Source organism: Manis javanica, chromosome 9 (assembly GCF_040802235.1).
Source record: "Manis javanica isolate MJ-LG chromosome 9, MJ_LKY, whole genome shotgun sequence".
Classification (NCBI taxonomy): Eukaryota; Metazoa; Chordata; class Mammalia; order Pholidota; family Manidae; genus Manis; species Manis javanica.
In genome coordinates, this window is record NC_133164.1 from 69,428,172 (window position 1) to 69,452,884 (window position 24,713).

Genomic DNA, 24,713 nt, shown 5'->3' on the forward strand with positions numbered 1-24,713 from the left:
AATGTATATGGAAACAGAAGTAAATGAAAGTAATAACTCAAGTTTTGAATCACAGTTTGAAAACAAAACACAAAAAAGTTCTAAAGTCCACCCTAGGAAATGCATACATAGTATTCATTTCATAAACATCTTTCTAAGTGTGTGAATACATTTCAGTGATGTGTGTACATATGCACTTTGGTATTTTTAAATTATTTAATGCCATTGATGTCTTCTAAAAAAAAACCTGTTTTCATAACTCAGTCACTTGAATCTTTATGACAGAACGTGGTTATTAGCTGGGCAGAATTCCCAAACACATATTTTTTTTATTTGACAAATCTGAGGAAAGGATGTCATTGTAGAAGCTGTATCAGGAAATATAAACAGATACAGATTTTTATTTGGCCTTGTAAGAAATGCAATCCCACGAGTAACATAAATACTTGTAATTTCAAATCAGTTCTTTCCTCGTTTCTTACTCTTTTGTTACTTTTCAACCTATGGGATGGCACTGTCCTTGAACTTGGTTTATTTGATCATTCAAGTGCAACCACCAAGTTGTCTGTAATATTTAAAAACTGAGGTTTCATGGTATTATTTGTAAAATAACACCATGTTATTCCTAATATGGAAATGCACATAAATCTCTGGGCTCTGGTTTCTTTGAGATATAGTGTTGGTTGCTTTATGAATAAAAGCATAATTTCAATTCTGAAGACTTTTGCCTGAAGCCTGTAAGACAGATGCATCTGATTAACTTTGGTGAAACTGGAGGGGCCTGCTATTGTAATGTAGATGTTTTCAGGCTGGGAGGATACTTTACAAAGGCTTGTGAGAGGGTCTTTTTTTTTTTTTTTTATTTAAGTGACTGAGAACAGTTTTGCCACAGAAACTCTCAGGCTGCTTCATGTTTGCACACTTTGATTTTCCAGTGGAACTTCCCCGTTAGCCTGTCTGAACGCGATGCTTCACACTAACACGCGAGTAGGGGATGGGACGTTCTTCAAGATCCCTGGGAAGTCGGGCCTCTACGCTCTCAAAGTAAGTGGGACAGTCCTGCGCGTGGTGCCTGTGATCACTACGTGTCATGCGTGTTTTTCAGACACGTGAAGGTAAACAAAATCAGATTTGGGTGTGAGATGGAAGAATGACTGCTATGCCTTTTAAATGTTTTCAGACGTCTTAAAAATGATTTCACATTAAGAATAAACAATGACATTTTTCTTCAAGGAAAGCATATCTGTGGTTTTACTCTAACATATGGTAATGGAAAATAGTTGTGGCTTCCTCAAAATTCCCGATACTTGACAGTGCGCCTGCAGGAGGGCCAAGGACTGCATCCCAGCTCAGGGTGGGTGCTGTTGCCCTGGGCAGCTCGGCTTGATGACCAACAGGTGATGTTCAGGCTTCACACCTGTGTGCCTTTCTGTCTTTTAGGGAAATAAGAAAGTTATCCATTCTCCTGGAAAATGTGCTGATTTAAATCAGTTACTCAATTTGAAAGCAAACAGTGGTTTTAAGGAAGTTTTACTAGTAGTGTATACTTACTATATGAGAACAGAGAAAATAAAAGGCTTCGGATCACTGAGTCTTACTTATTTTAGTGTAATTCCTATTCCCATGTAGAATGGGAAAAATATTCCAGAGGATGAAAGCTGGTCTACAAATAATTGTATAACTGAAACAAGTAAAATCACTGTATTAATTCCCATAAATTAAAAAGAAGTCACTGTTTTAATAAGTGATGGATAACATTTAAAGTTCATTAATTTCTTTCAAGAAGAATTTTTTTCTTTGTAATGCCAAAACCTATACCTGGCAGTGAAGCAGGGGTTCCTTCTCACCTATTAAGCATCAAGCTTTTGTCACCGTGTGTATCAGAAATGACAGCAAATCAAAGAGATTTGCATTCCAGTCGCTTTTTGTGGATCCTTGGGTGTTTAATTTACTGGTGGAAATTCTGAGTTGTTAAGCCATTTCCTAAGGTCAGGAAGAATTAGAATTGAAAAAAATGGATGCTGCATATGTCAAAAGGAAACTTTGTTGCATTAATTTTAGAAAATTAATCCAAAAAATGAGCTGTGGCAATGTGCTTTTCCCAGTTGTTTTTTTTTTAAGGAGTGATTTTACACTAAAACGTAGATCAGTGTTGAAATTGCAAATCACAAGTTAACTGTGATTAAATACTTTTAAGACTGAAAGACTTCAAATGTTTTCAGTTGCTAATACGTATCCACAAATCATCGTTTTTTTAAAATTCAGAAAGAGGAATCATGCCCAGCTGGCGGCACACTGGACATAGGCCGTGATCCTGACCTGGGCAGCACAGAGATGGCCGAGGCCAGCACCGGTGCAGAGGGAGACAGAGGTCAGTGATGAAGCTCAGCATGTAAACATTCTCTTAAAAATGATATAGAATACCAAAAATTCATTCATTGACTTCCCTACCATTATAGATAACAATTTTCTTCTAAGGTTTTACCACTTCCTTAGTTATCAAACAGCTTTAATTCAAAAGGTTAGCTCCCAAGAAAAGTGCACTATTCTACGCATTTTGTTTTTTAAGAGTATGGGTTTCCCTGGATAATATTCCTGATGCTATTCTGCAAGGTGAGAGGGTTCCTGAAGGTGTGTGGTTACTGGGAGTGTGAGCTAGTGGTTTTATTCATATGTGAGGCCTGGGAATGTGGGTTTTTATCTCTGTGCCGAGTTTTCTGTGGCCACATGTAGTTTTATATTAGCTCCATTTCTGGGCTTGTCCTTAGTCGATGAAGCTTGGTGTTAACATTCCTCAGAATGGAACAAGGACCAAGAAAGGTGTATTCTTGTAAAACCCTTGAAAAGTGAGGAAGCCTTCCAGAGTTCTAAGGGGACATTTTCCACTGCTGGATTCTCTCCGTTCTAATTCATTTCTGTCTTTCTCCAAACACTCAACTAGGGCCCAGCTGGTATGTGTGATTTCTGTTCTGCAGTTCTGGCAAAGCTTTATTCCCTCTAAGCTGCTGTGCTTTTCTCTGCCCCCTGCCCCTACAGGTGGACCCAGATAATGATCTGGGAGGAGAGCTGTGTCAGGAGAGTCTGCGTCAGTACACTCACAGAACTTAGTAAATTAACGTTAAACAAACGCCATAGAGTGCTTGCAGAAACACCACACTTCAGCAACAGCCCGAAGCCATCCATGGTGTCAGTGGCTGTAGGAGTCCCTCTGGCCCTGCTCACCAGCCTCCCAAAAGCCGAAAGATGCCATACGTCTTTGCCGTGTTCTCTCTCTAACCACAAGTCTCTGCCAGAGTTCACAGTCCACAGCAACAGTGGGAGGGAGCCATGATCTCAACAAGGGGTAATAGTCGTTTGAATGAATGGCAGAGCCACGAGGGTCTGGCACTGATATTGCCTCAGCGCCTTCTGATCTGCAGCAGAGGCTGTGAATTAACGTAGGAAACACAGATTCTTGTCTTATTTTACTAACTTTCATTTAATTTGATGCCACTATGCCTGTACTTTTGAAAACTCACCTCATCCTCCCTCCCACTGTTGCTGTGGACTGTGAACTCTGGCAGAGCCTTGTGATTAGAGAGAGAACAGGGCAGAGATGTATGGCACTTTTCGGCTTTTGGGAGGCTGGTGAGCGGGGCCAACCCTTCTCAGGGCGCCTGATTGGGTGACCATCTCATGCTGCCCCACAGGGCCTGCGGAGGCACCTGTGCCTCCCTCTGGGACATGCTGAGCTCCTTCCGTGTGACACAGCCTGTTCTCAACGACACGGTGATGAGGAGCAGCTCTCAGGGTCTTGGTTTGACTGAGAGGCAGACAATAAACAGAACAAATATGTGGAATGTATAGATTCTTCAGTGCTGACAAGTGACATGGGCAAAATAAATAAAATAGGGACATAGGCGTGGGAGAGAGGGGTCATTTAAGAAATGGGGTCATTTAAGTACCCCCCAAGGGGACTGAGGTAGCAAGTATTTAATGGGAGAGAGTCCTGGGCAGAGGCAGCAGCTGTTGCGAAGGTATTAAGTCAGGAGAGTGCCTGGGATGCTTCAGAAATATCAAAAGACCAGTGTGGCTGGAGGCCCAAGGGAGTGCAGGAGAGCCAGGTAGGGTGTGAGGTCAGGGCGGTCATGTGGCCAGATTGTGTAGCACCTGGACACTGGCTGCTGTTTTGAGTGAGATGCTGAGTTGTTGTGGGGTTTTGAGCTAGAGAGACAGTGGCCTCATTTAAATTTTAGCAGGAACACTAAGTACAAAAAATATCGATAGGGGAACAAGGACAAAACCGCGGAGACCAGTTAGAAAGGTGTTGCCATTATCTCAACAAGGGGTAATAGTCATTGAATGAATGGCAGAGAGTAGCAGTGGGCGTGATGAGATCTGATTGGCTTTGGGGTATTTACACAGGTGGATCCAACAGAAGCTGCTGAAATTATTGCAGTTATGAGACAGAGAAGGAAGTTAGAGGTGAGTTTGGGTGTGAGCAGAGTAGCATGTCTATCCTCCGTCATGTTGAAAACCTGCAGGAGATGCCATCTGGGGCACGGGGTTGTTGATCAGGAGCGTAGTTTCAGACACATTAAGTACGAGATTCATTTTCAATGACCAGGTGGATAGGTTATGTACCTCAACTAGTCTGTCTGAAGCTTGCAGGAAAGACCTTGCTGGAGATACCCTTTTGGGAGTGGTCAGTTTATAGCTGATATTTAAGGACAGAAAACTAGATGAGGTCATCAATAAACTGTAAACGGGAAAGAGAAGAAGCCCAAGGCTGAGCTTGGGTACTTCAGGTCAAGGTGGTGGAGAGATCATGGCAATGGGCAAATGAGCCGCAGGATAACTAGATAGGAGAACATGTTGTCTGTCCTGGAAACAAAGTGATGGAAATTTCTGGGGAGTAAGTGGCTCAGTGTGTCAAACTTTATAATGAAGCTTTTGATGTGTCAATTTATAATGAAGACTAATAAGTAACCACTGGATTTAGCTTTGTGAGGCCATTGATAAACTTGACTATGGCAGTTTCTATTGAGTGATGAGACCACAGGCCTGAATGGAGTGAGTTCACAAGAATGGGAGGACGCATTGGAGACCCCAAGCGACAGACCCTTCAAGGACTTTTTTTTTCTGGTATCATTAATCTACAATTACATGAAGAACATTATGTTTACTAGACTCCCCCCTTCACCAAGTCCCCCCCACATACGCCTACACAGTCACTGTTTATCAGTGTAACAAGATGCTGTAAAATCACTAGTCTTCTCTGTGTTGTACAGCCCTCCCCATGCCGCCCCCACACTATACATGCTAATCATAATGCCCCCTTTTTTTTTCCCTGCCGTTACCCCTCCCTTCCCACCCATCCTCCCCAGTCCCTTTCCCTTTGGTAACTATTAGTCCATTCTTGGATTATGTGATTCTGCTACTGTTTTGTTCCTTCAGTTTTTCTTTGTTCTTATACTCCACATATCAGTGAAATCATTTGTTACTTGTCTTTCTCTGCCTGGCTTATTTCACTGAGCATAATACCCTCTAGCTCCATGCATGTTGTTGCAAATGGTAGGATCTGTTTTTTTCTTATGGCTGAGTAATATTCATTGTGTGTATATACCACATCTTCTTTATACATTCACCTACTAATGGACATTTAGGTTGCTTCCGTATCTTGGCTATTGTAAATAGTGCAGCGATAAACATAGGGGTGCATCTGTCATTTTCAAACTGGAGTGCTGCATTCTTAGGGTAAATTCCTAGAAGTGGAATTCCTAGGTCAAATGGTATTTCTATTTTGAGCATTTTGAGGAATCTCCATACTGCTTTCCATAACTGTTGAACTAATTTACATTCCGACCAGCAGTGTAGGAGGGTTCTCCTTTCTCCACAACCTTGCCAACATTTGTTGTTGATTGTCTTTTCGATGATGGCAATCCTTACTGGTATGAGGTGATATCTCATTGTGGTTTTAATTTGCATTTCTCTGATGACAAGCAATGTGGAGCATCTTTTCATGTGTCTGTTGGCCATCTGAATTTCTCCTTTAGAGAAGTGTCTTTTCAGCTCCTCTGCCCATTTTTTAATTGGATTATTTGCTTTTTGTTTGTTGAGGTGTGTGAGCTCTTTATATATTTTAGATGTCAAGCCTTTATTGGATCTGTCATTTATGAATATATACTCCCATACTGTATGTAGGATATCTTTTTGTTCTATTGATGGTGTCCTTTGATGTACAGAAGCTTTTTAGCTTGATATAGTCCCACTTGCTCATTTTTTATTTTGTTTCCCTTGCCTGGGGAGATATGTTCATGAAGAAGTCGCTCATGTTTATGTCTATGAGATTTTTGCCTATGTTTTTTTCCTAAGAGTTTTATGGTTTCATGACTTATATTCAGGTCTCTGATCCATTTTGAATTTACTTTTGTGTATGGGGTTAGACAGTGATCCAGTTTCATTCTCTTACATGTAGCTGTCCAGTTTTGCCAGCACCATCTGTTGAAGAGACAGTTATTTCCCCTTTGTATGTCCATGACTTCTTTATCGTATATTAATTGGCCATATATGTTTTGGTTAATGTTTGGAGTCTCTATTCTGTTCCACTGGTCTGTGGCTTTGTTCTTGTGCCAGTACCAAATTGTCTTGATCACTGTGGCTTTGTAGAAGAGCTTGAAGTTGGGGAGCGAGATTCCCCCACTTTATTCTTCCTTCTCAGGATTGCTTTGGCTATTCGAGGTCTTTGGTGGTTCCATATGAATTTTTGAACTATTTGTTCCAGTTCATTGAAGAATGCTGTTGGTAATTTGATAGGGATTGCATCGAATCTGTATATTGCTTTGGGCAGGATGGCCATTTTGACGATATTAATTCTTCCTAGCCACGAGCATGGGATGAGTTTCCACTTGTTAGTGTCCTCTTTAATTTCTCTTAAGAGTGTCTTAAAGTTTTCAGGGTATAGGTCTTTCACTTCCTTGGTTAGGTTTATTCCTAGGTATTTTATTCTTTTTGATGCTATTGTGAATGGCACTGTTTTCCTGATTTCTCTTTCTATTAGTTCATTTTTAGTGTATAGGAAAGCCACAGATTTCTGTGTGTTAATTTTGTATCCTGCAACTTTTCTGACTTCCGATATTAGTTCTAGTAGTTTTGTAGTGGAGTCTTTAGGGTTTTTTATGTACAATATCATGTCATCTGCAAATAGTGACAGTTTGACTTCTTCTTCACCAATATGAATTCCATGTATTTCTTTGTTTTGTCTAATTGCCATGGCTAGGACCTCCAGTACTATGTTGAATAACAGTGGGGAGAGTGGGCTTCCCTGTCTTGTTCCTAATCTCAGACAAAAAGCTTTCAGCCTCACGCTGTTCAGTATGATGTTAGCTGTGGGTTTATCATATATGGCCTTTATTATGTTGAGGTACTTGCCCTCTATGCCCATTTTGTTGAGAGTTTTTATCATGAATTGATGTTGAATTTTGTCGAATGCTTTTTCAGCATCTATGGAGATGATCATGTGGTTTTTGTCCTTCTTTTTGTTGATGTGGTGGATGATCTTGATGGATTTTTGAATGTTGTACCATCCTTGCATCCCTGGGATGAACCCCACTTGGTCGTGGTGTACGATCCTTTTGATGTATTTTTGAATTCGGTTTGCTAACATTTTGTTGAGTATTTTTGCATCTATGTTCATCAGGGATATTGGTCTGTAGTTTTCTTTTTTGATGGAGTCTTTGCCTGGTTTTGGTATTAGGGTGATGTCGGCTTCATAGAATGAGTTTGGGAGTATTCCCTCCTCTTCTATTTTTTGGAAAACTTTAAGAAGAATGGGTATTATGTCTTCTCTGTGTGTCTGATAAAATTCTGAAGTAAATCCATCTGGCCCGGGGGTTTTGTTCTTGGGTAGTTTCTTGATTACTGCTTCAAGTTTATTGCTGGTAATTGGTCTGTTTAGATTTTCTGTTTCTTTCTGGGTCAGTCTTGGAAGGTTGTATTTTTCTAGAAAGTTGTCTATTTCTCCTAGGTTTTCCACCTTGTTAGCATAAAGGTTTTCATAGTATTCTCTAATAATTCTTTGTATTTCTGTGGGGTCTGTCGTGATTTTTCCTTTCTCGTTTCTGATTCTGTTGATGTGTGTTGACTCTCTTTTTCTCTTAATAAGTCTGGCTAGAGGCATACCTATTTTGTTTATTTTCTCGAAGAAACAGCTCTTGGTTTCATTGATTTTTCCTATTGTTTTATTCTTCTCAATTTTATTTATTTCTTCTCTGATCTTTATTATGTTCCTCCTTCTGCTGACTTTAGGCCTCATTTGTTCTTCTTTTTCAAATTTCAATAATTGTGATTTTAGACTACTCATTTGGAATTGTTCTTTGTTCTTAAATATGCCTCAATTGCTATATACTTTACTCTTAAGACTGCTTTCACTGTGTCCCACAGAAGTTGGGGCTTTGTGTTGTTCTTGTCATTTGTTACCATGTATTGCTGGATCTCCATTTTAATTTGGTCATTGATCCGTTGATTATTTAGGAGCATGTTGTTAAGCCTCCATGTGTTTGTGAGCCTTTTTGCTTTCTTTGCACAATTTATTTCTAGTTTTATGCCTTGTGGTCTGAAAAGTTGGTTGGTAGGATTTCAGTCTTTTGGAATTTACTGAGGCTCTTTTTGTGGCCTACTATGTAGTCTATTCGGGAGAATGTTCCATGTGCACTTGAGAAGAATGTGTATCCTTTGCTTTTAGATGCAGAATTCTATAGATGTCTGTTAGGTCCATCTGTTCGAGTGTGTTGTTCAGTGCTTCTGTGTCCTTAGTTATTTTCTGTCTGGTGGATCTGTCCTTTGGAGTGAATGGTGTGTTGAAGTCTCCCAAAATGAATGCATTGCATTCTATTTCCTCCTTTAATTCTGTTAGTATTTGTTTCACATATGTTGGTGCTCCTATATTGGGTGCATATATGTTTATTATGGTTATATCCTCTTGTTGGTCTGAGCCCTTTATCATTATGTAGTCTCCTTCTTTATCTCTTGTTACTTTCTTTGTTTTGAAGTCTATTGTGTCTGATACTAGTATTATAACACCTGATTTTTTCTCCCTATTGTTTGCATGAAATATCTTTTTCCATCCCTTGACTTTTAATCTGTGCATGTCTTTGGGTTTGAGGTGAGTCTCTTGTAAGCAGCATATAGATGGGTCTTGCTTTTTTATCCATTCTGTTACTCTGTGTCTTTTGATTGGTGCATTCAGTCCATTTACATTTAGGGTGATTATTGAGAGGTATGTACTTATTGCCTTTGCAGGCTTTAGATTTGTGGTTATCAAAGGTTCAAGGTTAGTTTGTTTACTACTTTACTGTCTAACTTAACTCACTTATTTAGCTATTATAAACACAGTCTGATGATTATTTCTCTCCCTTTTTATTCCTCTTCCTCTATTTTTCATATGTTGGGTGTTTTTTTCTCTCCTCTTTTTAGAATTGCTCCCATCTAGAGCAGTCCCTCTAAAATATCCTGTAGAGGTGGTTTGTAGGAGGCAAATTCCCTCAACTTTTGCTTGTCTGGGAATTGTTTAATCCCTCCTTCATATTTAAATGATAATCATGCTGGATACAGTATCCTTGGTTCAAGGCCCTTCTGTTTCATTGCATTAAATATATCATACCATTCTCCTCTGGCCTGTGAGATTTCTGTTGAGAAGTCTGATGATAGCCTGATTAGTTTTCCTTTGTAGGTGACCTTTTTTTTCTCTCTGGCTGCCTTTAGTAATCTATCCTTGTCCTTGATCTTAATTATTATTTGTCTTCATGTTGTCCTCTTTGGGTCCTTTCTGTTGGGAGTTCTGTGTACTTCCGTAGTCTGAGCAACTATTTCCTCCCCGAGTTTGGGGAAGTTCTCAGCAATTATTTCTTAAAAGACACTTTGTATCCCTTTTTCTCTCTCTTCTTCTTCTTGTTCCCCTATAATGCAAATATTGTTCCTTTTGGATTGGTCATACATTTCTCTTAATATTGTTTCATCCTGCAGATACTTTTATCTCTCCCTGCGTCAGCTTCTATGTGTTCCTGTTGTCTGGTTTCTATTCCATCAATGGCCTCTTGCATCTTATCCATTCTGCTTATAAATGCTTCCAGAGATTGTTTCACTTCTGTAATCTCCCCCATATGTCCCTTAGCTCTTGTATATTTCTCTGCATCTCCGTCAGCATGTTGATGATTTTTATTTTGAATTCTTTTTCAGGGAGACTGATTAGGTCTATCTCCTTCTCAGGTGTTCACTCTGTGATTTTTCTCTGTTTCAGATTTTGCCTTTTCATGGTGATAGAGATAGTTTGCGGAACTGGGGCAAGTGACGGCTGGCAGTACATCCATTTTTGTTGGTTTGTGGCCTTCCTCTCCTGGGAGAACAGCCATGTCTAGCAGCTTGTGCTGGGCAGCTGCACGCAGACTGGGCCTCTGATTCCTGCCCGGCCATTATGGAGTTTAGCTCCACAGTTGCTGTGGGCATGGCCTGCCTCAGGCTGATGCTCTGATATGGCAGAGCTGCGTTGGAGGGGAAATGGCTGGGAAGCTGTTTATCTCCATGAGGGGCCTCTGAGCCACCCTGCTGCACAGGGGGTTAGGGTGCCCAGAGTTCCCCGGGATTCCCAGCTGCTGGGCTAATTGTCCTGGGACACTTCCACCCAGCTGTGGGGTCCCTGTCCCTTTAAGACTTTCAAAAAGCACTCGCTTTTCTTTGTCCCCAGGGCACCAGCTGCGGGACCCGTTCACAGGTCTTACTGTCCTGTTTTCCTAGTTTCCAGCATCCCACGCATGCACTGTGTCTGTGCTCTGGTGCGGATGGCTAGGGCTGGGTGTTTAGCAGTCCTGGGCTCCCTCTCCCTCCCTCCAGGAGCTGGGATGAGGGGCGCTCGGGTCCCACCAGGCCGCGGCTTGTATCTTACCCCCTTCACCAGGCACTGGGTTCTCGCGGGTGTGGATGTAGCCTGGCTGTTGTCCTGTGTCTTCTGGTCTCTCTTTTAGGGAGAGTTGTATTTGTTGTATTTTCAAAAATATATGTGGTTTTGGGAGGAGACTTCCACTGCTCTACTCATGCCGCCATCTTGGCTCTGCCCCCTTCAGGGATTTTTAAGGGAAAGAGAAGGAGTGAAGTGGAAAAGTGGCTAGAAGGGAAAGTGGACTCAAGAGAAAGTTTTTTGAAGTATAAGAGTTACATATTAGAATAATGGTCTACAGATGAGAAAAGTCTGGTTGAGAAGGAGAATTTAATAATGTGGAGAGCGTCCTGTTGCCATGAGCTTGATTAGATGAGAGGGAATGGGATCTGTTAAATGGATGAAGAGATTGACCTTACTTAGGAGTGTAGACGGGGGCTCTAAGGAAGCAGTATGACAAGGCAGTGTATTTGGACAGAAATGAAAGTGAGTGGGTACGTAGAGGCACGTTTGCAAGTTTGTTTCTATCGCTTCATTTTTTTCAGAGAAATAGGAAACAACTTCATCAGCTGAGGGTGAGGATAGGGAAGGTAGTTTTGTATTTAAGGAGAAGGTAAAGTGTTTGCTTGTAGTCTGACAGTGTCCTGTATGCTCTAAGGCTGCTGGCCCTGAATTCCATGAACCCCATAAGCGTGCTTGTGCATCTTCCTCCGGGCATGTTCACGGCCACTGTGGAAGTGCACAGGATGCACACAGTCAGATCTGACAGGTCTGAGATTTTGCCAGAGGTGAGCGAAGGGCAGGGGGGCTGAGGTGTGTGGCATGAAGTAGTGAAGACTGGTCTCCTTGGAATGCCAGCTGGTTCATCATGAGCAAGGGAGTGGTATGTTGGGGGAGTGGGAAGGAGGTCTCCTTGGCAGGAAGATTGTTCGACTTGGTGTCCTGGAGAGTGAACCAGGAGCATAAGTGATGGGAGTGTACTCTTATGGTAGTATCATGTAAAATGTGTCTGTGAGGAAAGGAGGTGGCTGGGTTTACTACTGCTGCCACACCGGGCAGGCAGTGTGTGTGGTTTGGAGCAGCCTGGCTGCAGGAGCCTTGTGGCTGAAATCCAGCCCAACATGGCCCAGTTCAGCATCGTGGGATGGAGCAGAGTCTGTTGGAGGAAACTGCCTTCTATTTGCACAAAGCTGTTTTAAAGACTGGTGGTGGTTCTGGCATATTATAGACTTATCTGTGTGGATATCGAAATAGACAATTATGGTAGAACTAGCACTGAAAGGGTGTGGCATTTAGGAGCTGGAATCTTCAAAAAAAACAAAGGGGAGTAGCCCAGGAATGAGTGAGCAGAGGTGGTCGGCATGGTAGTCTGATGCCGGGAGAGGCGATGCCCAGGCGTCTGAGGAGCAGGGAGGGAGCATTGAGGCCACCCATCCCGTTTCCAGGCCCCACAGTAGGATGTGTGTGGAAAAGAAAAGAGCTACTCCCTCAGGGGCTCTAAGGGCAGTCAGTGGTGTCTGGAGAGGAGAGCTGGGTGTGGCAGATTGAGATGGGAAGGGAGTGTTCAGAGAAAAGATGGAGATCAGGGTAGAATATGCTGATCTTGAATTTCAGAGGACACAGTGGGTGGGTTTTAGCAGCTAAGAAGGGCTAGGGGCCAGGGTGAGAGCAATCAGCTGATAATTAAAGGAGGCAGGGACAAGCAACCTCCCGTACTGAGACGGGAGTAGGCACTTCACGAAATATACGTATCCGCAGACCGCCAGCTGACGTGGCCCAAGCTAGATAGAGTGCCTGGCCTCTCCTGGGAAGTTGCACTGGGGAAATTGCTTTGGGGAGTTGCTTTTGAAAGAGTGGTAAATAGCTTATGTCATTGAGAATTCCTTGGCTTGCCTACTTTTGTTATCTTATTGCAAATCAAGTTGCTTCTCGTAGGACAAGTGTGTTTCCTCTTCATGTAAATACCATGTATTCTGTACATGGCCTGTTAACCTTGCCAAACCTAGACACTGAAAACATGCCGAGTGCCCCTAGCACCTTCGCCAGTCAGCTGCATGCCTGTCGTTTGGCCCTGAGATGTAGTCCATCCTCCAAGACTCCTTTTTTGTTTCTCTATTTTTAGTTTTTATTATTTTTTTTACCACTGGGGAAACAAACTCAGAGAAGTGAAACGTCTCATCCAAAAGGCAAATGTGGGTAGATGCGTGGGCACCCAACACCAGGCTCTGCTCCTCGGATGCTCAGCCTGGAGCCACCGGGGACACTCTTCGCCCAGAGGCACTGACGCAGTTTGCTTTCCCAACATTCATTCAGATTTATTCTGATTACACACTGGAGAATATGAGGAACCCCTGGCTTATCCTGGTGAAGGGGTAGGGCACCACACAGTTTCTTACAGATCAGTAATAAACTGACACTTACATAACATGGTTTAGGCGACTTCCTTGCTTACTCTGTTTCCAATACATATTTGAACCAGAAGTTAGAATGGATATTATTTCCCTACTTCTTTGAGTTGTGCAAACACACTTTCAACAGAGAATCAGAGAGAGAAGGTGGGATGTGTCAGGATGTGTGGACATGGGAGGAAGGGCAGGAGGAGGGCAGGGGAGGGTCCTACCATCTGCTGTCTAAGCTTCCTTCCCCTCTTCTGTTCCTCGTCTAGGTGAGAGGGTGGGAAGTGCTGAGGGGCACAACACTCTCAGTGGGTAAGGTGCCCTGGTGGCAGTCCGAGGGCTAAGCCCAGCCACTGTGGATGCACTTGACATTGGCCACCCCATAAAAGGTGGTACATGGAGAAGTATTTGGAAAGAAAGCATTCTACAAAACTGATGACTGGACAGAAATCTTAGCCGCTTGATTCCAGTCAGCAGCAGTTGAACCCTTCCAGGGCGTCTGAGGGAGCAATGATGCTTCACCCCTCTTCTCGCCCTCCTCTGCCAGCAACAGATGCCCTTTAATGGGAGACGCTGTACCAGGTGCTTTGTCTTAAAGCTTTGTGGAAAAAGTTTGCAATATGGGAAAAGTGGTATATTATTGATAATAGAATTCATGAGACACAAATGTCCAGTTATATGTTGTTTCTTTGACTCCTAAACAATTTCTTTCTTAATAAGAATTAGACATACAGACATGAGAAAGAAACTTTTCACATTTTACAAGCTTAACTCTAGAGATCAAAGTGTGATTTATGTGGATCACTTGGTGTATCTTTGTTGACAACCTGTGACCATTCATGCCAATGTAAGTGTAGGTCCGTGTCACCCAAAGAAAATATTTTGAATTTTATGGGGTATTTTAGTCAGAGATGCATGGGTATGTTTGTGTCTGAGTTAGTTTCTGGACATAATCCATGGGCACATCATTCATTTGCTCACACATACTAAGCTGGTTACAGCAGAACCCACACATATTCCAGATGGGATGGCAGTCTTCACCCTCTTCACCTTCTATTTATAAATTGTTATTAACAAGAAAAAAATGAGTTTCTCTTTTTGTGGCCCTAATGTATTTCATGTTTAAAATCAAAAGCAACCATCCTGTTTAATTTAAAATGAGGAAACTGGAGAATGTACAATTTTCATCCGCAGAGATCAAAAAAGGTTCTGCTTGCTATTAACCCCAATGACCTTTGGGGAGGAAGCAAGACTCACGGGAGAATTAGTATTTTAAATGTCTCTATTTAGGGGAAAAATCAGAGAGTGCACATATCCCATGTTTCGGTCCTTAGATCCAGGATAAGTGATGATTCCAGCATTCAAAAAATTTTATACGGTCCCTTTTCATCATTCTTTGTAGCCGGTTTTGCAAGTGGGTTTCTGACCATGATTCTCGGCAGAGCAGTGCTGACCCAGCGAAACGTCACCCCGCTCTCTCCTTGTTCTTATTGGCTCGGAGGCCACTGACAGAGGGGTCTTTTTTCAAAAGTGAGAAGTGCTTCAGAGGCCTGACATGTGTGGAGAGGGTCTCTGCGCGGGCCTGGGCCTCAGAGGCAGAAGGAGCCCCCCGGGAGGAGTGTGCAGGTGCTGATGCGGGTCACGCCCGGCTCGGCGCTGGCCTCCAGCTGTGGGGGGGGGGGGGAAGGTGAGGGCCTGCAGAAGCACGGGGCTGCTCTGAGTGCCCCGGGAGGTGTCACCGGTCTGTCTGGTGCCCCTCTCCTCGGCGTGCTGTGCCCTTGTTTTGCTTGTCTGTTTTGCAAGAATGGCGTGTTTGTGTTTATGACCAATTTCCAGCTGACATCCTGGGAACCTTAGGTGAGGGAGTTGTCAGCGTCTGTTCCAGGCCCCCTGATTTTCTTCGGCCAAGCAAATTTTCCTTTCATACAACATCTGCATTTTCATCAGCAGCTTCGCTGTCTTATGGAGACACCTGTTCCGCATGGTGGCCTAGAGAAACCGATGTGAAAAAACTGTGCTTTAGTTGCCTATGGAGGAAACTACGGGGCAGAGAGAACCCTCTTTCCAAGCAGCAGTGACCAGTGGCGGCGTGTGGAACGCCCCCTGCCGCCCTGCTGCCACTGCCCCCAGCAGTCCTAGCTCCGGAGTTCCCGCGGGACCTCGGCATGCACGCGGGGCAGGGCGGGGGTGGGGGGGCCTCTGTCCTGCCAGCTCTCTACTCAAACCGGCCCGTTCAGTCAGTCATCATTATAGCAGCGAATGTCCAGAGGGCAGGACTCTCAGTCTCCTTTGTATTTGTGTTTTTGATAAACTTTATAGTCAATAATTTTTTCCTCCTGCTGAAATCTTTTGTGCTTTTAATTAAACTCACTTCCTTTTTCCTCTCTGATGATGGAGAACAGCAGGGCATCCTCCTGGGACTCACCTTTCACTTTTCCAGATGGCTGCCCCCTCTTTCAGTCACTACCTACAGATAGGATTCGCCATCTCTTTTACCCATTAGAGATCTTTTCTTACATATTTTCCCTTGAACTGTGAACTTTGTTCAAGAATAAATGGAATTTGGTCAGTTTTCACCGGCCAGAGTCCTGGGGGAAAATAAAGTTTTCTTTTTAAGTGCAGATAAAGGGGCCATTTAAGTATACTTTCCCCTTCCTTTCTTGTACTGTGAGAGAAATATTTCAACACATAGAGATAAGGACTAGAAAGAAAGTATGCTCTCAAATAAAAAGCAAAATTAAAGGCCTTCCCCCACTTACTTATCTCCACCAGCCAAATTGCTCCGGTTTATGCAGTTTGTGGTCAGAATACAGAACAAAGCAGCTGCACTCTTAAAAAATTACTTTTCTCGTCGACGCCAGACTGCACTCTTCCTCCAGCCGGAAGTGGCAATGTGCAAGCGCTGCTCACAGTCAGCCCGCTGAAAGCCTTACCTGCCCCCCTTTGTCAGCCCTGGAGTCACCTTCTCCCTGCTCCAGTATGAGGTTCTTGGTGTGCTGCCCTGGGTGAAGGACACACTCGCCTTGACCTCTACCCACTTCCCGATGATGCTCCTCCTACACGCCTTGTCATTTCCCCTTTTCTGGGTGGATTGCTGTGTGGCTGGTTAAAGAACCTGGGGCCGTGTAGGACCACAGGAGTGGGCAGTGTGAAAGGAATGGCTTCCCGCGTTTCCCCTCATACAGGCTGCTTGCGGTGCCCCACGATTCTGACAGAAGAGTCTGGACTGTCCCTAAGGCTGGAGGGATCAGGTGGCCAAGTCTTGTAATGATGGCGTATGCTTCCTATTAAATATTCTTATTTCTAGTTCGACTTCCTCTTTCCTCGTCTGAGCTTAAGAGGGTATTTTGATAGGTGTCCAGGGACAGTAGCATAACTACATGGCTCTGGAGATAAATCGAGAGCCTGTAGGAAGGACTCCACCAGCTCCACCCTCAGTGTGCGACTGTCCCTGCCAGTTGCCTGTGGCGCTTCAGTGTCTTGCCCAGCACAGCCCTGGGTGTCAGTGAGCCCTCTGAGGACTCTGCACTGAAACTGCGGCATGCTGTGTTCTGTGGGAGCCAGTGGGCGGCCCTTGCAGGCAGTGGCGCCATCCCCCCAAGCCACTCAGGTGCCTGGCCGGCACAGGAGCGCGCCCTCGCTGGCGCACACTGCTTGCGCCGTCGCCATGTGGTCCCTGTTCCTTGTGGTCTACTGTGCTCTCTTTTCTGCAGACCTTTTCTAAATAAGAGGGCTTCATGGAGCTAATGAAGCAGGCAATAAAACAGTAAAAATTCCAATATATTAGGTATATTTTTTCATAGGTGGTATTGTTCTAAATATCGAGTAGCATTATTTATGATGTTAAGACACATTCTCACTTGAAAGTTTGTTTGGGAAAAGTTCCTTTTCCATTGCTTTATTGCTAGTAGTCCGCTATCTTGTTGCTGGCCTTCCTTGGCATCTCCTACTCTTTGATTGTTTTCTTTTAATGCAGTAAGGAAAACTGTTTAAACCCAAACATCTGAACCTATCTGGGAGTAAGGAACGCTCTGAGAGGGCAGTGAGTCAGGTCCAACAAGAACTAAGGAATGGTCTTTTTTTTCTCTGAAAGAAATGGAGCCCGGAAAAGAGTTAGTTGAGGTCGGATGGGTTTGTGTGGTCATTAAATCATTTTTAACAGTTTTCAGCATGTGTTTTGTCCCTGTAAATATCCCACATATCAGATATGCACAATTTCAAATGTAAATATGGTACATAGAGCACATTACACTCCAAACATAAGCCTTTTTGATTGCCATCTAGGGATACTTTCCTGAATTATCTGCTTATTGATCTTTCAGAGCAAAGTTTAGTTACCACTGCTATGTTTCATAGACTTGGTTTTCCTCAGGTAGAATTAATAGTTCTAAACCATGTTCTTTGAAAAACACATCTTTAAAAAACCTTCTGGTCTCAGAGTCAGGCCTTGGGTCATATGTACTGTTTCCCCCAGCCCCTCACCCTCATTTTACACAGTGCTTGACAGGAACAAGCTCAATGAAAGTTTTACAATCGAACGATAATGAATAAATAAATAAGCACCCTCTAAGACTCAGTCCTCTTTTAAAATGTGATTGAACTTTAACAGTGTGCCACAGTGTTATCCCTAATACAGTGTGTGCTCTTTGATGTAAATTTTTTATTTATAAAAACTGCATTAAGCCTATAGGGTACATCAGGACGATTTCTACAGAAAACTGCTTTGATTTGAAAGCACCTGGTTTGATAAGAAAACTGAAAGGGAGTAGTTAGAGGGAGAACTGATAGAAATGAAACTGATCAGAAGGTGTTTGTTTCCCTGCCTTGATGAAACCTGTGGATACCGTGTGGTTCAGTGGGACAGAGAGTGGTTACTGTCCTATGCCCAGGCTGTGGTTCTGTGGCTCTGCCCCCACATAGCTCCTGCCATTTCAAGTAAGCATTGTGATTTCTAATTTTGACTTTTAAATTATACTTATTTTTATTTCACTGTGCACAGCCTCCAAACTGTGACCTTCCTCTTAAAACAAGGCAATGAACAAGGGCTTGGGAGTTTATCTACATCTAGTGACAGGTCATACCCTTGCCAGAGATGTTTTGTGGTTTTGTTTTAATGCTTTTTCTACTTGACTTTAGGATAACTTCAAAAAAATTTTAAATAAGCCTTCTGTTTTCAGATAAAAATTTCACCTTCTATGTACTCTGGACCCTCCCCTTTCATGAATTCTTAGGAAAAAGAGCAACTGAAACTTCACTTTAAAAATAGGTACTTTAGATCACAGATCAATTAGATAAACAATGAAAATTAAGTCTGACAGTTTAGTTAAATAAACACTTATAAGTCAACTGCTCTGTGCCCATCCTAGCATATAAGTGAGTCCCTGAGTCCCTGCTCCTGTGCATGGTGAGGCAGACGAAGCGCCAGCATCGCAGAGAATGTCATAAATTCAAACACAGAGAGCCAAGGAAACATGGGTGGAGGAGGCATAAGTCAGCCTCTGAGCTGGGTGGTCAGGAAACCTCTGAGGGGAGCTATTCATGTTCGGCTTGCTAGGCAGAGAGATGGGGAGGGGAATTTGGGTGGAGGGCAGTCAAAACAAGGGCAATAAATGCAGGCAGTAAATGTGTTCAGAAAATAACATGCAGTCTACATTGGCTGCATCAAAGGGCGTGGAAGTCAGGAAGGCGAGCAAGATGTGAGATTGGAACTAAAGACAAAATCAAGACTGCATTCTGATCTCTCTCCTTGTGCCTTGGTCCAAAGGTCCAGCCCTCTTGTGCACTTGTGGGCGGGTCAGTGATTACGCTTTGGAAGCATCGCACATGCCTTCATTTCTGGCACTCAACTTGAAAATATGAGCTCTTTCCCATACTCCCCAACTCAGCAGTTTCCAGTTGAATGGTGAATGGAAAAGGGGAGGGAGAGGGGCAACGAGGGGCTGAGAAACGAGTGTAAAGTCCTGTCCTGCTGGGATAGGCACCTTTCTCCAGCCTCAGGATTGTCTCATGACTAGCCGTGACCCTCCATCTCTGCTCCCCAGCCTTTGAGTGTATACTGAGAATCTTAGGACCTGTTTGCACCTGATACTAGCAGGTCAGCATTTACCTGTGTTTTTGGCTTGCCTAGTTTTGGTAGGCAAGCACAATATAGACAGAAATAGTATTTCTATACCTCTTAAAAGATGTCTCCTCACCTCCAGGTTTTCTACCTGGGAAAGGGCAGGAGCTCTGTGGGCTTGGAAGTGAGATTCCCGGTGCTCCTCTTGTGATTGCCAGAGCAGCTAGGAAGAAGCCCCCATCCTGTTCTCAGCACCGGAAAGAAAGTGCTTCTAAGCTGCATTGTGTGCATTTGATGTTCGTGGATGAAACACCTGTCCTGATTCCTCCGTTTCCTGGCTCCTGTTGTAATTTCTCATACCGGGGATTTCCCCTGGTCTTTTCACTAACATTAGTTTTCCCTTGGCTGGTATTGCAGAGGCCAAACACAGTCCGTTAGATAAATACGCAGGCACCTGTTTAAGATGGGCCCTATATTATTTATTTATCACATCTGTTATTAAGAAAGCTGTAAGAATAAGTAAAAGTGTGTTGTTAGAATATGAATCTGCATGATAAACCTGTATATCCAACTACTGAGTGTTTTTGGATTCAGCCACCCTCATCACATACACTCAAAAGAATGAATAAAGTCACTCATATGCCTGTTAAAGGTCTGTATTTGTCAGTATATGCACACACACACAGATGTAGATGCACAAGCTCACTGTCTGGAGCCAATGGAATATTTTACATTGTGCCCATTTTTTTCCTTAGAAATAAGTTGTTATTTTTTTAGCCCAAAGGAACATTCACAGATTTTATTTTCTATTATATTTACTTTCTTTAAGATTCTGTAGTTATTTCATCAGAAATTTAAAAACAAGGAAAAATTATTTGACCCAGAGAAAGAGGACCAGGTTCCAGAAGGAGGAATCAGGGAGGGGAATGACTGTGTAGTAAGGGAATTCCCGTGAGGCTTCTTTGGGTCCAGCATGGAATGTAAGATAAAGCAAAACAGAAGTTGAGTTAAATGAAAATGAGTCATTTTGAGAAAAAAAGTAATAGTCTTTACTGACACTGTTCCGTTTTGTTGTCCTGCCTCCAAAGTGTACAGAATGTAAATAAATACATGTAGGTCACCTGTTAACATGGCAATAGTGAATTTAAACCAAAGATACACTGTATTTTCTGACACTGAAATAAGTATCACCACACCCTGTGGTTTCTCAGGCCAAGGAGAAATGGAGCGACTGTGCATTAAGTTTCTGTTACGCAGAGGCAGGACGGCCGACTGAGACCGTAGCTGCAGACAGTGCGGGCAGCCGGGCTTTCGCCCCATGTACACGGCTCCAGTATCCGTTCCTTGTTGGTCCTGCTTCGTTGACATTTGCCTTTGGAAGACTTACAGATAAAACCATTTCCTCAACAAATTTTCCAGTTTGTCAGTATGCAGAACCATTGTCATATTTTACACAAAATTCCTAGAACCCATAGACTGCATTTTGTTCTTTTTAACTAGCTAATCAGTACCTCTCCATTTGTCTAGGCAGAAGTCTTTTCTGAGGATGGGAACTCAATGAAACGCACTTGTCAGTGTGTGCTTGCCGGCCCGCTGGCTGGGCGTGTGCCGCACCCACTTAGGTCCTGCCCGGGGAGCCACCCTCCCTGTCTGCTCACCTCCCTGGGCCATCACACCTCTCAGAGACATCGGAACATTTAACATTGACAAGTCTGTCTTCATACTCAGTTCAACAATACATTTATTTTAGAATTGTAAACTGATGGTTTTTTCTAGTATTTATTGATAAGTAAGCTTTAGCAAAGCATTACAAATTACTTTAGTGATCATTTCAAGGAGAGAAGCCCAAGAGCCATAGGTTCTGCAAGCAGTGTCACAAAATGTTTTTTCACTAGAACAATTGGACTGTTGTAAGGAAAAAGTGTCATATTATGTCAAATAGAAGAAAGTCACCTGATCTTTAATTCAAGGACCTCCTTGACTCCATCTGCAGGCAGACCCTTTTGCTGCATCAACCATAGTATTTCTTGCCCACAATTCTCTTGCTCACAATTCTCAACTTTTTCATGTCGCTGTCTAAGTGACCTGTTTTCCCTGCCCTGCCTACTGCAGTGACTCAGCGTGATGTAGCTGAATTAAACCTCTTTAGACATTCATTTTTTTGCATAAGTTTTTGGCTTTGAGGCCATATATTTTAAGTGGAAAATAATGGGCCCAGCCTTGGATCCCAGTTGTGCTATTTCATTGGCTGTGTGACCACAAGCAAGTAACTGAGCCTTTCTGAGCTTTAACTTTCTCTGCCCCAAACGGAAATAATACCTTTCCGTCTTGCAAGGAAGCTGTGAGGACAAAATGAGATCCCATATGTAAAGCGCCTGGTGTTAATAACTAACAATTATTTCATCTTCCAAAACTTGTTCATTTTGTTCAGTAATCAGTGATCTGATTACTGCCTGTATTGAAACAACACTTGATTAACTTTCTCCCAACATTCTTTTATGACCCACATTTTCATTTCTAGGCAATATGCACTTGAGTCTCTCTGAAGCAGCTTGAGTGTCCTCAACACTGTGCATGTGCATGTTACTATCATTTTGGACTAGAATAATTTTTACTCCTCCACCTTCCATTAAAACTCAGATCAGAATCTTCCTGAGTTATTATTCTTTGGAAAATTTTCCCAGATTAGAGTTAATCTTGGTGCCCTTAAAAGTTGCATTTTGAGCTTTTTCTGTATGTTCTCAAGTCATTTTCTTCTGACTTCCTCTTGCCTCCTGTCTTTGATTTTTGCCTGCATTCTGCCTCAGGTGCTTCCTTGCTTTGATTTTCCCAGCTGCTCCCTGCCCCTCAGTGTGTGCAGGAAAGGGCCTGTGCCTGGGTTCCTGCCAGAATCACTCTGGGTCAAACCTGGCCTCTTGGTGGGGCATTTGAAGGGGCCTGAAAGAGCCCTAGCTCCAGGCTAGGTTCTCAAAGCAGGAAGTGGATGTGGCTGCCCACCCTGGGGAAACCCCGGCCCTTCCTAGGAGCAGCCTTCCTGAAGAAAGTGTCTTCTATACGAGAAGCAGGTTATTTTATCTGGAGATAAAATAGGAGAGCTGGACCCTGGTGAAAATGGGCAGATTGATTATACTGTAATCTGCACAGGAAAAGATTTTCTTGAAAACAATTATCTTAAATTGACAGCCAGCATCTTGGATTTCATTTTTCCTTCTCCATGCTATGTGATTTGGCCCCTGGGGGGGGGGGGATGACAGACATGTAGGGCATAGATTCTATGGAAAGGAAGCTGTTCCAATAGGAAAATCGTAATACCTCTGAGGTTGGTAGATTTAAAATAATTTCATTAATTTATATTGTTTCTTGATGACACTATGCATTGCCCAACTTCCATATAAAGATTCAGAAAATATCTTCTGATTCTAAGATCCTAAGGCAAATAGCGTACCCTTCCTCATGTCCCTATAATAGCCCTATGACATAGAAATTACCACTGATTAGTGGGTAAAGAATGAAGTCTCACTGAGGCTTAATGTAACTGTGGCCACACAGTTACTAAGAGACCCCTTCTTTCAAATATAGATACTTCTCTTTTTACTCTGTCATTTTGCTTTATTTTAGGTCTCCAATCTCAATTAAAGAAAAGCTCCAAGTGAGTTAATTACAGTGGATATTAAAAAAGGAATTCAATTTAGTAATATCACCTTTCTCTGTTTCTAGTCTGTGTGAAGCAGGTAACTGATGAAGCGTCTCCCATTCGGGACTCAAGCCTCACTAACACAGCTGTGCAAAGCAAGCTAGTGTCTTCCTTCCAGCAGCACACCAAAAAGGCCCTCAAACAGGTAAGAGGGCTGCCATTTGTTCTTTGCTCTTCAGTTCCCCTATTGTAATGGGCTGTTCCACAAAGGAAGTGAACTAAATAGAACACAGCAGTCAGAAATCAGAAAGTAAGAGATATCCTGATTGAACCATTTCCATACTGTTCAACACACTAATTTTAATCTATGCAAAAAACACGGGGAGGCTTGACTTAGAAATTTGATGTAAAATGGAAGAGGGGAAAATCTGCTCAGAAACACATAAAAATTTGTATTTAGATCTTTTATGTGTGAGATTTATAGTGAACATTGGGTTCATAAACACACTGCCAATTTTGAAAATATCGTCTCTGTGATCTCCTGTTTGTCTGATAGTTGACTAAAAAATAAACAGATAATTTACTTCTCATTACCAACTGCTTTAAGTGAGATGGTCCATTGAAAGCATGTAGTAGACTGAGTGTCTAGTCCCTCATGACCAGTAACCCTTAGTGCCTGCAGCCCCGTGGCAGGTCCAACTTGCCCCAAATGGAAGAGGAAGGAAGATGCTGTGGTCAGATGGAGACAGTGCACAGCAGCACCGATGATGCCAGGAACAGGAGGCTCATATGCTCGACCCTCAGCCAGCGGTCTAGTGTGCTTGCCTGCCTCCCTCTGATGTTATGTCGGTCTTGTCCTGACGCCTCCCTCCACCCCGCCCCCTGCAGACCCTTACCAGGTCTAGTAGCAGAGCTGTCGTTTCAGTGATATATTTATAACAAGGAAAGAGAAACAATGTTTTTTAAACAAAGTTCAAAAAAGTGTTCAAAGTCCCACCAACTTGTAAAGCTTCTTAATATTTGCTTCCAGTTTTCTAGACTTAGAATGTCTCCACCTACTGTCTCCTCTACTTCCAACAAGGAAACTTAGGAAAGAAACTGAATACTTTTGTACTGAATTCTATTGTTTTTCTGTTCTCAGGATTAATTATTGAAATTGCAGTGTTTCCTTTCATTGGTATCATGTTTAAGGCGATCAGTATACCATCAAATATACTCTTTGGTGAGCTTCCATGTATATCATTGCTCCTGTGAAGTGTTTTAGACCAAAGAACAACACTGAATTTGATGTTGAAATCCCTTTTTAATTGATGAAATAAAGGGTAGAGGACTGTAAGGAAGCCCGGGAAAAGATCTATTCAGGTGCCAAATAGGGTGCAGATAATAAAATACTAACCAGGATAGAAAAAAAGATGCAAAACTGGATACTGGTAGTTGTAACATTTAAGAAACATAGATGCCATTGTAAATGAACTCCACTTCCAAACAGCGGTGACTTGGGCATGGGTGCACATGGCATCTCCCTGTATGTGAGTGGAAAGTTAAAGCTTCAAATCTCTGTACTGTTATGTCTCATTATTTTTTACTTTCTTCACTTGGTTTCATATCATTTGAACATTTTTTACAATTACTAAAACATTATACGACTTTGAGTTAGCATTTTTTGTGTTTGTTCTGACTTGTTGTAGAGCATGTGTTCATGCAAAATGCCACTTTCTTGCTTAGGATCTAAGCTTT

The 24,713-nt window shown here is 42.7% G+C and overlaps 1 protein-coding gene across 2 annotated transcripts in view; it reads left to right on the forward strand.

The window, feature by feature from the left end:
- The first annotated feature begins 468 nt into the window (after window positions 1-468).
- Window positions 469-24,713, forward strand: part of ASXL3 (ASXL transcriptional regulator 3) — a 122,871-nt gene continuing 98,626 nt past the window's right edge. The window contains exons 1-3 of one of the 2 annotated variants that reach the window (XM_073212737.1): window positions 469-1,023; window positions 2,245-2,350; window positions 23,060-23,181. In XM_073212737.1, coding sequence (XP_073068838.1) covers window positions 946-1,023; window positions 2,245-2,350; window positions 23,060-23,181 — 306 coding nt within the window. In that variant the 5' untranslated portion in view covers window positions 469-945. Of the gene's footprint in view, window positions 1,024-2,244; window positions 2,351-23,059; window positions 23,182-24,713 lie in introns of those variants that run through there. The other variant, XM_073212738.1, reaches the window with a different exon arrangement.